The sequence below is a fragment of the Ceratotherium simum genome, chromosome 22 (genome assembly GCF_057802395.1).
Source record: "Ceratotherium simum simum isolate JZ-2026a chromosome 22, ASM5780239v1, whole genome shotgun sequence".
Taxonomy (NCBI): domain Eukaryota; kingdom Metazoa; phylum Chordata; class Mammalia; order Perissodactyla; family Rhinocerotidae; genus Ceratotherium; species Ceratotherium simum.
In genome coordinates, this window is record NC_141921.1 from 36,544,750 (window position 1) to 36,559,326 (window position 14,577).

At 42.3% G+C, this 14,577-nt stretch overlaps 1 protein-coding gene across 8 annotated transcripts in view; it reads left to right on the plus strand.

Moving 5' to 3' along the window:
- The window catches only part of UBR4 (ubiquitin protein ligase E3 component n-recognin 4), a 134,403-nt gene that overhangs the window by 36,012 nt on the left and 83,814 nt on the right, over nt 1-14,577 (plus strand). For all 8 annotated transcript variants that reach the window (XM_087446698.1, XM_087446699.1, XM_087446697.1 and 5 more), the window contains exons 27-44: nt 274-371; nt 1,357-1,514; nt 2,301-2,510; nt 3,582-3,683; nt 3,997-4,097; nt 4,348-4,546; nt 4,924-5,112; nt 5,534-5,597; nt 7,092-7,283; nt 7,821-7,891; nt 7,982-8,129; nt 8,554-8,781; nt 9,731-9,901; nt 11,021-11,203; nt 12,300-12,458; nt 12,832-12,984; nt 13,445-13,672; nt 13,979-14,136. In XM_087446698.1, the coding sequence (XP_087302824.1) occupies nt 274-371; nt 1,357-1,514; nt 2,301-2,510; nt 3,582-3,683; nt 3,997-4,097; nt 4,348-4,546; nt 4,924-5,112; nt 5,534-5,597; nt 7,092-7,283; nt 7,821-7,891; nt 7,982-8,129; nt 8,554-8,781; nt 9,731-9,901; nt 11,021-11,203; nt 12,300-12,458; nt 12,832-12,984; nt 13,445-13,672; nt 13,979-14,136 (2,812 nt within the window). The remainder of the gene's footprint in view (nt 1-273; nt 372-1,356; nt 1,515-2,300; nt 2,511-3,581; nt 3,684-3,996; nt 4,098-4,347; nt 4,547-4,923; nt 5,113-5,533; nt 5,598-7,091; nt 7,284-7,820; nt 7,892-7,981; nt 8,130-8,553; nt 8,782-9,730; nt 9,902-11,020; nt 11,204-12,299; nt 12,459-12,831; nt 12,985-13,444; nt 13,673-13,978; nt 14,137-14,577) is intronic.

Consider the following 14,577-nt stretch of genomic DNA (forward strand, 5'->3'; position numbering starts at 1 on the left):
GCATCTTGTTTTCAGTTGTCTTCTTTACTTGCAAGATTAGAAAGTGGATATGATGGGAAATGAAAACCTTACAATTGAGATTGTTAGCTAGTAAGCAGTTAGGTAGTTCTTGGACATAGTACTGCTATTGAAATATCCATCTAAGCTGTTTTAGTAATTATTTTGACAGCCTGGGCTGTGGTGTTTCTTTTTGCATTTGGGCTTGGCTTTTAAAATGCTGTGTGTCATTCTTTCTCTCTTGTGATGATTCCTTGTCCTTTCTGTCGCCTCCAGGTCCGGCACTGGTTCAGAATTTACCATCATCGGTGCAAGCTGTGTGTGAATCCTGGAACAACATCAATACCAATGAGTTTCCCAACATTGGATCCTGGGTGAGTGTCTGTTCAGGAGTAGAAATGTGGAGCACTAGCATTCTGTGTTCTGTTCTTATTCTTTTGCTTAAACTAGCTACCAAGAGATCTTCATATGTTGCGATAGTGTTTGCTGTAGCTACATCAATAATCGATACCTTGAATTACCCAAATGGTACCCATATGGTCCTTTTGCTAAGAAGTCTGTTTTACTGTGTACAGGACAACTACTTTATTACCATGAGGCTCAGTTTCTTCATTTGTTAAATACAGGGATGTGAAGATTAAGTATATTAAATGTAAAGTGCCTAGCACATTATCTGGCACCTGAGTTCTCAGTAAATGTTAACCTGTTTCCCTTCCTTTTTAGGTTATACGTCAGGAACCTGCTTTTTTTGTCATAATTTTATGGGGTAGCTTTTAGGTTCTTAGAAGACTGTTGAGTCTTCTGCCAGTTTACTTGATCTTTGTGTGTGCTCTACTCAGATTACCTCTATTAACAGATTATTCTGTTATTACAGTTCTTTGGAAAAGCCAAGTATTATAATCTTGTTATCCCTACTTTGTAATCGGAACCTCTGTTTACATCACCCGGAGCTGTAGCGTAAGGATAGTTAAGATATTTGTAAGGAAAGCCAGATGCATTGCAAAATCCAGATCCTTCTCAATTATTAGAGATGAACAATAGTTTTAATGTTAAATATAGTATATTCTAATTATTTGAAAAGTGGTATTGGGTATCCTAACTGTATACTAACTAAATTTTAACTTAACTTTTAACTTCCTAAATTTTAACTTTGTACTAACTAAAATTTAACTGCTTCCTTCACTCCACCCCATGTTCCTTCCCAGGATGAATAATAGTGTACACTGAGTAGAGCCATTGTGTATAAACCTCAGTGGAGTCTTAGTTTATGTCAGCTTGGTTTCTTTTTTTTTCCACGTAGGAATTTTGTCTTGGGTAGATAGATGGTCTGTCCATTCATGTCTTGTTTGCTTCATTCAGCGCAATGCCTTTGCCAATGACACCATCCCGTCAGAGAGTTACATCAGTGCTGTGCAGGCTGCTCACCTGGGGACTCTTTGTGGCCAAAGTCTGCCCCTGGCTGCTTCCCTGAAGCACACTCTTCTGTCACTGGTCAGGCTGACTGGTGATCTTATTGTGTGAGTACTTACTATCTAGCCCTACGTACCCTCTACACCTGTCTCCTGTCGTAGCTAAAGGAAGACAATGGGGGTTTTTATAGCTATCTGATAGTGCTTTTCTTCCGTGTTTCCATAGCAAAGAGAGCCTGTTGCTTTAGAGTATGAGCCTTTATCTAGAATGATTTTTAACTTAGACCTGAAGGGCAGCAGAGTACTTCTTCCTCTCTTTCTGTGTAGTATTTTTCAGAAAAGGCACGCTGGCTTTAAGTCATATTGTGATTTGGAGGTGCTTTGGGTTTAATTTTTAAGGTGACAGTAATGATTTGAAATCACGTTTCTCCAGAATCATTAATGGAGTTACATGCTGCCATTGTGGGGACTAGGGCAGGCCAGTGGAGGAACTGTTTTGTCTTCCTGTGCATAGGTCATGAGTAAAGTCCTATATCACATTGCCTTAAAAGAGATCCAGATTCCTGGCAATTTTTCTAGAAAAGTTGTCTGGGATAGGTTACTAGCTTAGGTTTCAGTTAATTTTCTTTTCTGAATATTATAAAACTCATCTTAGATTGTTAATTTAATGTTTTAATAAATGGATTTTTCATTTGGAAATGATTTTTGCTTCCAATATAATAATGAAAAAGAAGAATTTGAATTGTATGATTACACCCATGTCAAACAACTATTATGGGAAAAAAACTGGAATAAAAGCCCTTCCCATCAATAAATAATTGAATTGCCCTGTCCTCTCCTTGTGGCTTTTGGAGGAGTGTTTTCACTAACTTGATTGCCTTTTTTTTGCTGAAGTTGGTCCGATGAGATGAACCCACCACAGGTAATTCGGACCCTGCTTCCCCTTCTTTTGGAATCGAGCACTGAGAGTGTTGCTGAGATCAGTAGCAACTCCCTGGAGCGCATCCTGGGCCCTGCGGAGTCTGATGAGTTCTTGGCTCGCGTTTATGAGAAGCTCATCACTGGTTGTTACAACATTCTGGCCAATCATGCGGATCCCAATAGGTGAGCCTGATTGAGGAGAACAGTCAGTAAGGTTTCTGTGACCTCCTGCTACTTACTCTCAATGAAATGTACCAGCACTGGCTTCTTCTTCTTTTTTTTTTTTTGTGAGGAAGATCAGCCCTGAGCTAACATCCATGCTAATCCTCCTCTTTTTTTGCTGAGGAAGACCAGCTCTGAGCTAACATCTATTGCCAGTCCTCTTCCTTTTTTCCCCCAAAGCCCCAGTAGATAGTTGTATGTCATAGTTGCACATCCTTCTAGTTGCTGTATGTGGGATGCGGCCTCAGCATGGCCGGAGGAGCAGTGCGTTGGTGCGCGCCCGGGATCCGAACCCGGGCCGCCAGCAGCGGAGCGTGTGCACTTAACCGCTAAGCCACGGGGCCGGCCCAACACCGGCTTCTTTAGGTCATTAATTAATAGCTTATTATTGTGCTTTTTAATAGAAAGTTCTCTACGTGTGTGCATTTTGTGTTCTTGTGAGCGTGCATGAAAGATTATTTGGAATACTCTTGTGATTAATTCTTAGAGATAAATGTTAACAAAATGTTCAGATTTGGAAACTTGAAGTAATTCAACAGGTGCTTATCAAGTGCTGTACTAGATGTGATGAAATGTACAAGGGAGCTTTGATAAAATGTCTGTTTTTGTAACCATGCTTCTGAGATGGGTGATCTATGGAATTAGGCAGTCTCATAGCACTGTTTGACCTTAATAGTTTAAGCCATGTTGAGGTAGGTGAGCTGTAAAGAACAATTGAGTAAGTTGCAGTTTTACCCCACTGAGAGCTGTACAAATCAAGGGTGCAAGTATTGGGATTTCCATCTTTTTGTTGTTGGGGAGTCCAGGTTTTCATCAAGGGCTCCTTTTTTTCCCTCCTTCCTTCCCACCCTCCATCTCTCCTTTCCTTCCTTCATTCCTTCATGCTAGGCTTTATGCTAAGCTTTGACAAAACAAAAGTGAATATTGCCTTCAGGTTTAGTCATAAACAAACTATATTTTTAAAAATCAGTTTTAGGAGGACATTGAAACAATCCTTATTTCTGGTAGTTACTTTTTCTTTTTGATCCTTAGTGGACTGGATGAATCCATCTTGGAGGAATGTCTCCAATATTTGGAAAAACAACTGGAAAGCAGCCAGGCTCGTAAAGCTATGGAGGAATTTTTCTCTGACAGGTGAGCTGTTTTGTTTTACTCAGTGAACATTTTTTGAATGCCTCAAAGCAAGGAGCTATTTATGTTGACTTAGGTATTCTCTCTCAGGGAATCTTAAGACCTGCTTAGGTGTTTGTACCTCAAGGAGGACTTAGGTTAATTGCTGACTCTTTGAGGTTATTGATGAGGGGTTGATTGCATGAACACCTAGTGTTGTTGACTCACAAATGACCAGTTTCCCTAGAGGAGATGAGATTGTGAAGAAATAGAAACGGATGCCTTTTATGTGAGGCTTAATGTGATTCTTTCATTTTTTTCCCCTCTTGCCTCCCAGTGGAGAACTTGTGCAGATCATGATGGCAACAGCCAATGAGAACCTCTCTGCTAAATTCTGTAACCGAGTTTTGAAATTCTTCACCAAACTCTTCCAGCTGAGTGAGTGACAGCTTTTAGTAATCTTCTTATGGGAACTTTGATGTCCGGCTAATACTGTGCATATCTTCTGCCTGAGTATAACTGCAGCATGAAAATGCTAACAAGTGGAGAGAATCCCTAAGAGAAAGTTTGGAAGGAAGTTGAAAACTTGCTTGAAGCCTTTCCCCCTTTCCTGGCTCCCAGTTTGCACCTCCCTTCCTTTCCCCCTCTGCCCTGCTTCTCTGACCTTCGCCTCTTGGTCTGTCCCTAGCTGAGAAGAGCCCTAACCCGAGCCTTCTGCGTCTCTGTGGCTCTCTGGCACAGCTGGCTTGTGTGGAGCCTGTGCGTCTCCAGGCCTGGCTCACCCGCATGACTACATCACCCCCCAAAGATTCTGATCAGCTGGATGTGATTCAGGAGAACCGGCAGCTCTTACAGTTACTGACTACGTACATTGTTCGGGAAAACAGGTAGAATAACTGCATTTACGTCACATGTCCCTAACAACCCCTGAAATACGCTGAGAGCATTTGTGGCTATCTTTCCTTTAGGCATCAGTCGTTAGCATTTTCAGGAGTTCCACAGCTCCCTCTAGACAGACTCAAGGAATCTAGTAGAGCTCCTTGACTTCCCATGGAAAAGCGTTTGCAGTGACTTGTCCTGTCAGATGTAACGTGGGTGAATATTTTGTGCTCCAGTAGCCCAGGTCCAAAACTGGGCTTTGTATATAAAGTCATGTATTTAATGCTTAATTTTAAACTTCTTTTAATTACTGTTACAAATTTAGAAGTACACAGAGTCAGATTCCTGTTGATTACTTACCAATTTGCTATTTCTTTTCTACCAGCCAAGTTGGGGAAGGTGTGTGTGCTGTGCTTCTGGGCACCCTGATCCCCATGGCAACAGAGATGCTGGCCAACGGTGATGGGACTGGTTTCCCTGAACTCATGGTTGTGATGGCCACCCTAGCCAGTGCAGGTCAAGGTGCTGGCCATCTTCAGCTTCATAATGCTGCTGTGGACTGGTTGAGTCGATGGTAAGATGATGAAGTTGGAGGAACCCATCTGTAGGTTACAACATTGCTCTTAGAGAAAAGGGGGATGATTAATTGCAGGTTATTTTTTTTGTAGCTTCGAGTGAATATAAAAGAAACTTGAATCTCTACCTTTTTATTGGAGATTGAGGGAGTAGCCAATAACTCTGCTTTAGACTTAATCTTCATTATTTTCTTAGTAGGGTTTTCTGTTCATTATTCCTAGGAGAAGTCTTGGGTAAACTGTACCAAGTGTCAGTGATAAGACCAGAGCACCACAAACCTCTGGTTACCTACATAGTTTTCTAAGAATGCCTTTGCTTCACAGTGTCCACAAATTGATGCAAAATTCATGAAGATGCTTCCTTTCTTTGGTTCCCTAGATGATTTTGTGTCCCCTCTCCTTTTTTTTTCTTTGGGACAGCAAGAAATACCTGTCACAGAAGAATGTGGTTGAAAAACTGAATGCCAATGTAATGCATGGAAAGGTAAGAGAAGTGTGAGTGACAACAGTCAGGGAGTTTGATTCTTATCTTTGGTCAGGTGGAGGTCTCTCTTTCCTATTGGCTTCTGTCCCTGGCTAGCCCCCAGAGGATAAGGCCTACAATCTCAAAGGCCTCCAAGTGTGTAACTGCTAACTGCATGGCCTCAGGCCTCTTCTGGGTGGCAAGAAGTGATAGAAAGGAAATATTCTGGTAAACAGATATCCAGCAGAATCCTTTTTAAAACAGTGAATTCCTGCTATTTTTAGATATTGGTATGCTTTGGAAAATTGTCCTCTGCTCCTGCGTTGCAACTGTGTGCTCTGAGTAGATGTTATATGGGGTTATAGACTACCTTCTCAGCTCCAGTCCAGGTGTTAGAATTGTTTACTGTACCTGCAGGTTCAGGGCACCGTTTTGAGAAAAAGGGTTTGAAACTGACAGAGATCTTGCATTCAGGCATTTTTCCCGTACCCAACTCGTAAACCTGACATAGGTGGCTAAGAGCAGATAACTGGCCTCTGAGACCCACCATGGCACGCCGTTCCTCCCTCGTTTCTTGCTAATCTTTATCCTTTCAGCACTCAACTGTCAGAGTTCAGAGTGAAGGAACTTCCAGATCTGAGGCTTTGATGCCAGACTATTGGGTTTTTTAAGGCAAGCGTGAACTGCCTGCGGTGGTTTGCTGGAAAATTTTTCACTTGATCTCTGAAGCTATTCCTCCCCTACTGTGTTAATTTAAAACCCAATGATTTAAATGTCTTTCACTAATGGTTAAGAATGCTGATGGTAGAAAAAATGTCAGTGAAAGCCTATTCATACTTCTAATCTAGTCTTTTTTTTTTTTAATTGAGGTACAATTGACATATTAGTTTCACATGTACAGCATGATGATTCAATGTTTGTATATATTGTAAAATGATCACCACAATAAGTCTAGTTAATATCCATCACCATACATAGTTATAATTTTCTTATGGTGAAGACTTTTAAGCTCTACTCTCTTAGCAACTTTCAAATATGCAATGTAGTATTATCAACTGTAGTCACCATGCTGTACAATATATCCCATGGCTTATTTATTTTATAACTGGAGGTTTGTACCTTTTGACCCCCTTCATCCGTTCCATCCACCCCTCCCACCCCCTGCCTTTGGCAACCACCAGTCTGTTCTCTATCAATCTAGTTTTTTCTTGAGTGATTTTTGTCTCCATTTTTACTCTATTTTCCTGATTTCAGTTTTACTTCATTTTACAAAGTTTTATAAAATGTTATTTTTGTGCTTAAGATGAATGAATCACACTAATTCAGTACAATTTATTGACCAGCTACGTGTCGTCATAGTGCAAAGAGCTTAGGAAATAGATAATTAAAACATGTTTTTCTTCTCTGCTTTTATACCATCCTTCTGATCTTGAGCTTTATTGAGAAAACATAGTTTACATAATAATCAAATATGGAGATCTAAACTTTCTGTGCTGTGGTGGTCTTCTCTTATAGCATGTAATAGTCCTGGAGTGCACATGCCATATTATGTCTTACTTGGCTGATGTCACCAATGCCCTGAGCCAGAGTAATGGTCAAGGCCCAAGTCACCTCTCAGTGGACGGAGAAGAGCGGGCCATCGAGGTGGACTCAGACTGGGTGGAGGAGTTGGCAGTGGAAGAGGAAGACTCCCAGGCTGAGGATTCCGTAAGTACCAAGTAACTGCCAAGGTAACCGTGCAAGGTACTGGCTGCCTGGCACTTGCAGAGCTCATGCTAACAAGCCTTTGGCTCTCTTTTCTAGCCCCTGTGAGCTTCAGAACTTCCCAGTCCTTATTGCTTTCTCCCAGCTTACCGGACTAGTGCCAGACTGATTTTTTTCCAGGCCTGCAGAGCAAACCGTAGGGATCTAATCTCCTGGGGAAAGGACTCTTTAGTAAGCACATGCCTTCTAGAGTCACTTGTCCTGCAATTCCTCAGTTTTTGCTTCCAAAGAATGAGTTCTTCATGAGGATGATGTGGGCTCCCTTGCAGAGAGAGCATAAGATTTATTTTTTTCTTAACCACAAAACCTTAAGGTCTCACCTGAAATTGTAGCAGCACATTTATAGCCTACAGGCTATTTCCAATTGGAGCAGGTTTCTACTGGTCATTTATGAAGTGATTACTTTCCATAGGGTATGTTTTTGTGGGTGCCTGTATGGAAGGATATATTTCTGATTAAAAGGACTTCTTATCTTTGAAGGATGAAGATTCTCTTTGCAATAAACTCTGCACTTTTACCATTACTCAGAAAGAATTCATGAACCAGCATTGGTAAGAGCAGTTCTTCCTTTTTGGTGAAGATTTGCCAGGCCTTGATTTTTGGGACTTCTGGGCTCATTTGCTGCTTCTTGTTCTTCGTAGGTACCACTGTCACACCTGCAAAATGGTTGATGGGGTGGGTGTGTGCACAGTTTGTGCCAAGGTGTGCCACAAGGATCATGAAATTTCCTATGCCAAATATGGATCCTTCTTCTGTGACTGTGGAGCCAAGGAAGATGGAAGCTGTTTGGTGAGAGATTGGGACATTTGCTGGGATGTAAAGGGTGACTTGTTAGTGACACAGGAGTGCTTAAGCCAAACTGGGAAATTCCCAGGTCACCTTCATGGTCGCCTGGGTCTAGGAGTAAGTTCTAGTTCTATCATTGAGCACTTCACTTAGAATACCAGAACTTGCAGGGTCCTTAGAGGCTTTGTAGGTTTTTTCCTAAGACTGCCCCACAATTTCAGATGTTATAATAAAGACTTGTTGCTGTGAGGGGGTAAAGTATTAGATCTTAGATGAATACCATGAAGATCAGAATTCAGGCTACTGGATATCATTTAAATGGTTAGCCAATTTCTCCTTTGGGTCAGATTTTCCTCCAAGATCTTAGGCAATATTTCATCCGTGCTTGTGACAAGAGCTTAGGGCCTCTGATGTTTTCTGTCTCTAGGCACTGGTGAAGCGAACTCCTAGCAGTGGCATGAGCTCCACCATGAAGGAGTCAGCATTTCAGAGCGAACCCAGGGTTTCAGAGAGTCTGGTGCGCCACACCAGCACATCTCCAGCTGACAAGGCCAAAGTCACCATCAGTGATGGAAAGGTTGCTGATGAAGAGAAGCCCAAGAAGAGCAGCCTCTGCCGCACAGTAGAGGGCTGCCGGGAGGAGCTGCAGAACCAGGTGGGCCTCTGATGGTGCCCAGTACAGTGGGCAGAGTGCAGATCGGCAGGTTGGTTCAGTAGCAACCAATGCACAAGGCTTTCCTTGCAATTCCACTGGTCGGACTTGAAGTTGTTTTCTCCTTTTTCTACGTTATCATTTTCACAGTGTGAAAACAAATAGTATGTCTTGTCAGTTATACCTTGTAGGGAAGGATTCTGACCAAGGAGTTTATGGGGGGTTTGTGGGAGAGTAAATTTGAGTTGTATAATACTCTAGAGCATTCTTTTTTGGCCAGGGTTCCTCATCTGAAGCACAGAATACAGAAAATGATTCCAGTGATTATTTTCTCCGTTTTCCCAAGGATGGTACATAATTAGAACCATTCTAGATGCCTAGGAGAGAAGTTTACTAACTATACATGGTGGGTGCATTCGAGCATTCGGGTATCTGCGTGGGACTCCTGGTTTAGAAAGATTGCTCTAAGGGTTAGTAGCATAATAGCATATTGACTGGAATCAAATTCAGTATTATGGAGGGCCAGCCATGATGGCCTAGTGGTTAAAGTTCGACGTGCTCCACTTTGGTGGCCCGAGTTCGGTTCCCCGGCTCAGAACCACACCACTCGTCTGTCAGTAACCATGCTGTGGCAGCAGCTCACATAGAAGAACTAGAAGGACTTAAACTAGAATATATAATTAGGTACTGCGGCTTTGGGGAGGAAAAAAAAAGAGAGAGAGGAAGATTGGTGACAGATGTTAGCTTAGGGTGACTCTTTCCCAGCAAAAAAAAAAAAAAAATTCAATATTATGGAGAGAGTGAGATAATGGCTAGAATATCGAATTGGAAGAGAGGAAACTGGATTCTGGATTCTGAAGGTAGTTACTGGCAAGATTATTATGATGAGTGTGACCCATTATTTTTCTGTCTTTTTATTTTTTTTCCACTTGTGTATTTGGATTTTTCTCAGGCCAATTTCTCCTTCGCTCCTCTCGTGTTAGACATGCTCAATTTCCTCATGGATGCCATTCAGACCAACTTTCAGCAGGCTTCAGCTGTGGGGAGCAGCAGTCGGGCTCAGCAAGCCCTCCGTGAGCTGCATACAGTGGACAAGGTGGTTGAGATGACAGACCAGCTGATGGTGAGTGTGCCAGGGTCATGAAGTTAAGTGGGTGTAGGAACCAGCAAATTTACTGAGATGCCAAAGTGTGCTTGATACTCTGGGGAATGTCCTTAGAACAGTCAATCCCTGGCCGTTCAGAATTTATCTTAAATCTCATCTAAGATATGACAGCCAGTATGAAAATTAGCATATGAGGTGTGTCTTCAAAAGAAGGGAATCCGGAGGTCATTTGGACCAACCCAGTGACCTAGTCCCCTTTTCACTTCATATAACTGTATGAACACTTAAGATGTGAGGAACAACATTTGGGGGCAATTATAATAGTTAGAAATTTCTTCTGTATATAAAATAGAAAACCTCCTCACTGTATCTTCTCTCCTAAGGTTCATCTGACTTTCACAAATAGTGCTTGTCCTCTCTTGCTTACGGCCCTTTAGGTAGCTTTTCTTTATTTCTTCATATGATGTGGTTTATAAGTTATAAGTCATTACTAGCTTTAAAACCTGCTGCTCAGCACTGAATGTAGGATTTCTGGTGTGGCCTGCCTTGCCTCTTCAGCAGTGGTAAAGTAGTGGAATGTAAAGTGTTGGCACTTCTGAAGGGAAGTGTAAAAATGAGTGAGGTACGTGAGTATATCTCACAAGGTGACTGTTTTTAAGGGAAAAATACTCACTTGGAACTGTGCACACATACATACACACGATATATTCTGATATTTTATTAAAAATCAGTCAGTTTTAGAGTAGTGGTTTTTAGACTTTTAGATGTTAAAGATGAAGTGAAAAGATATTGGGGTGGTGTTGGTGATCCATAAAGTTGCTGGCTTAATTTTGCCAGGTTAGATGGATGAAAAAAAATTCCATCCATCATGATCATCATTTGATTTTAAAAAAGGGCATTTTAACATTTTTTAAAAGCCAATAGTTTGTATTAATTAAATTTAAGTTTATGAACATTCCCTACATTTTTCTTATTGGCCTAACAATAATTTGGACAAATTTACCTAACTGTCCATAGATTAGAGATTAGAATCCATTGCTTTTGAGTGACTCAATTGTGCAGTATCACAAGCACATGAATAGTGTATGAATCCACTTGATCTTTTTTTGCCTTATTACTGCCTACTCTCTCTGCCAGGTTCCCACCTTAGGATCCCAGGAAGGTGCCTTTGAGAACGTTCGGATGAATTACAGTGGAGACCAGGGCCAGACTATTCGACAGCTAATCAGTGCCCATGTGCTCCGGCGGGTGGCTATGTGTGTGCTCTCCTCCCCCCACGGGCGCCGCCAGCATTTGGCTGTCAGCCATGAGAAAGGCAAGGTGGGTCCCCCAATTCCTTCCCACTCATTTTAGGTCATGTTTGTCTTAAATGCTAAGCAAAACAGATGACTGCTCAGATTGGCCCTCTGGGAAAGTCTATTTCCAAGAATGCTTTATGGACAGAGCTCAATGAGCTTTTCTAGTCAAAGCCTGAGTTATCTGATTAGACTTAGAACCACTAGGACGAGAACAGAGACTGTTTCTAATTATTAAGTTCTCACTCAAAACATTTCTCTCAAGCCCACAGGGAAAGGTAATGACTAGCAGTTACCTAGGACAGCATGGCTCCCAGTCTTGGCCTGGTTTGGTCACTGTGGAGGGCGCAAGCCGAGAGGTGAAAGTCTTCGTGGGGAGACTCAGTGTTCCTTATTTAGTTCTTCCTTGCCCTCCCAGCCCTCTAAGGACACAGGGAAGTTTATGTCCTTTTATAGAACCAGTAGAAGTTGGAAGGGTGATGGGTAGCTTAACTCATGTTTCTCTGTATTCTGGTTTCTTCACCACTAAAGTTGTTTTTACTTTATCTTAAGAGAAAAACAAATTAGAGATATGACTAGTCCTTAAAACAGCTCTAAAATACCTTGAAAAACATTTTCTTTTTTCTTCTGAGGAAGATTTGCCCTGAGCTGGCATCCGCTGCCAATCTTCCTCTGTTTTGTATGTGACCCACTGCCATAGCATGGCCTCTGACAAGTGGTGTAGGTCTGTGCCTGGGAACCAAACCTGGGCTGCTGAAGCAGAGCACACTGAACTTACCATCTAGGCCACTGGGGCTGGCCCAAGAAACATTTTCATAGAAAACTAGAAAGGACAGTAGTACATAGGACTTGTTTAATTATTTTTATGAAGTGATTATACGAAGAGAAGTTGGTTTCATTTCTCCTCTGTTTTGTCCTCACTGGAAGGGGGAAATGAAAGGCATTCCATATCTTTCAGCCAGGAGAAATAGAGGCTGATATTGGTCTAGTATTTTCCCTAGAGACTTATCCACAAAAAAATGCCTATGAACTAGTATCCCTATTGAAGGAGCTTTTGTTATTGCTCTGTGTTCTCTCAGAGGACTGGGGTTAAGAATAAATTGGTAATTGTTCCTTTGCAGATCACTGTTCTGCAGTTGTCTGCACTCCTGAAGCAAGCAGACTCCAGCAAGAGGAAGTTGACTCTGACTCGCCTGGCTTCTGCCCCCGTCCCCTTTACTGTGTTGAGCCTCACCGGGAATCCCTGCAAGGAGGACTATCTTGCCGTTTGTGGGCTGAAGGTAACAGTCCTGATCCAGGTTTGATTACCTTGAGCTGCGGATCCTAGTCACCTCCTCTCACCTATGCTCAGCACCGCTTTCTCTTATTCATCATTGAGATTAAAACTTAAAAGCCATTGGAACACAAAAGAATAAAACTTAAAAGTCATTGGAATACAAAAGAAATCTTTTTCTGAATTTCTTCCAGATCTTCCAGATTTCTCTTGTATTGGAAATAATCTTTGTGTGTTCTTGAAACCTGACTATTTGAAGTCTGAATACCCTCTGAAGGCAGGGAATATTAGGGAAGAAAAGGAACCTTTAGAACTCTGAGATGAATCAGCCTACTTTTCAGATCATCTTTTAACCATTCTTTTCCTTCAACCATGTCCAGGACTGCCACGTGCTGACCTTCAGTAGCTCGGGCTCTGTTTCCGATCACTTGGTGTTGCACCCCCAGTTGGCAACAGGGAACTTTATCATCAAAGCCGTGTGGTTACCTGGTTCACAGACCGAGTTAGCGATTGTCACTGCAGACTTTGTCAAGGTACAGTTACAGCTCTTTGATCATGTGGTCCTACAGTCGTTTTGCTTTCAAGTCCAGAATGTCTGATCTCCATTGTTTGCTAGCTTCTCCCAGAGATTAAGAATAAAAAATCCTAACATTTTTGTAGCCTTTTGTTATGTTGCTGAGGAGGAGCTCACTGTGTGTAGGCAATATGAAATCGATTCTGGTTCTACCCCCACTGTACCAAGTGCACAGCCATTACTGTACTTGTTACAGAATTTGTTGATGTGTATCTCTCCCCTGCTTAACCTTCGAGGGGGAGTAAAAAGGTAGTTTATTCATCTTTATGTGCTCAGAGCTGGAAACTTAGAGGTGCCTGTTGAATGGAGATGAATGCCCATTACTCACCAATTGCAGCTCTTCGGATTCACCAGGATAATTTAGGGGTGAGACTGGAATAGGTCTCTTTTATTTCATCTTTTTTCCTTCCATCCTACAGATTTATGACCTGTCCCTTGATGCCTTGAGTCCAACTTTCTACTTTCTCCTGCCGAGCTCAAAGATAAGAGATGTTACCTTCCTGTTCAACGAAGAGGGAAAGAACATCATTGTTATAATGTCTTCGGCTGGGTACATCTATACGCAGCTCATGGAAGAGGCCAGTAGTGCCCAGCAGGGGCCCTTCTATGTCACTAACGTCCTGGAAATCAACCACGACGACCTGAAGGTTAGAGCTCGTGTTGCCGTCCCTTCTATTCCAGGTTTAATTCACTCAGCAGCTCTTCTGTTGTTGTTCTTGTTCTTTTTTCTTCTAACTTTTTACCTAATAGCAAAAAGTCTTGTCCTTTAGGACTAAACTGATTTCAATTTGAGGTTCCTTTATTCTCTTGGTATTTTAAAGATTTACCCACAGGGATCTCAAGCTTTGAGTCTGAGAGCCCAAAATCTTGATTGAAAACTAGTAACCAGCAAACAGGAAGCTGGTACCAAGGCAACATGAGAAGCTAATGCAAATGTGTCTTTGTCCTGACAGGACAGTAACAGCCAGGTGGCAGGTGGAGGGGTCTCCGTCTACTACTCCCACGTGCTGCAGATGCTGTTCTTCAGCTATTGTCAAGGCAGATCATTTGCAGCCACCATCAGCAGGACGACTCTGGAGGTGTTGCAGCTCTTCTCCATCAACATCAAAAGGTGAGAATGAGCACTTCCTGTGCTACTTCCACAGTGCCCACTTCAACAGGAGCTCTTCACCCTACTCCCAAGTGCTGGCATCTGTTATGAATCTGGCAAAACTGGCTTTTCTCCAGTCATCCTCTCCCTTCCCTGTTAGGTATCTTTAAAATCAAATGTTGCTCTGTTGGGCTGTTTGCATGGTTTGTCTCCCACCATGGAGACCTCAAGCTGTAAGAGGTAGTTTGGGGGACCAGTGTCACTCAGAAGGGGAAGGTATAGTCGAGGCAGCAAACCTGATTTTACTGTGATTACTGAGTTTTGAGAAGTTGGAGGAGTAAGTTTCTCCGAGACGCTCATGCTGCCAAAATGCCCTTTAAGTTCCCCTTCTTGGGGGGATGCATCAGTAAATAGAACACGGTGTCAGTAGTGGGGGCATGGTTGGGGTTGGAGAAGGTAGAG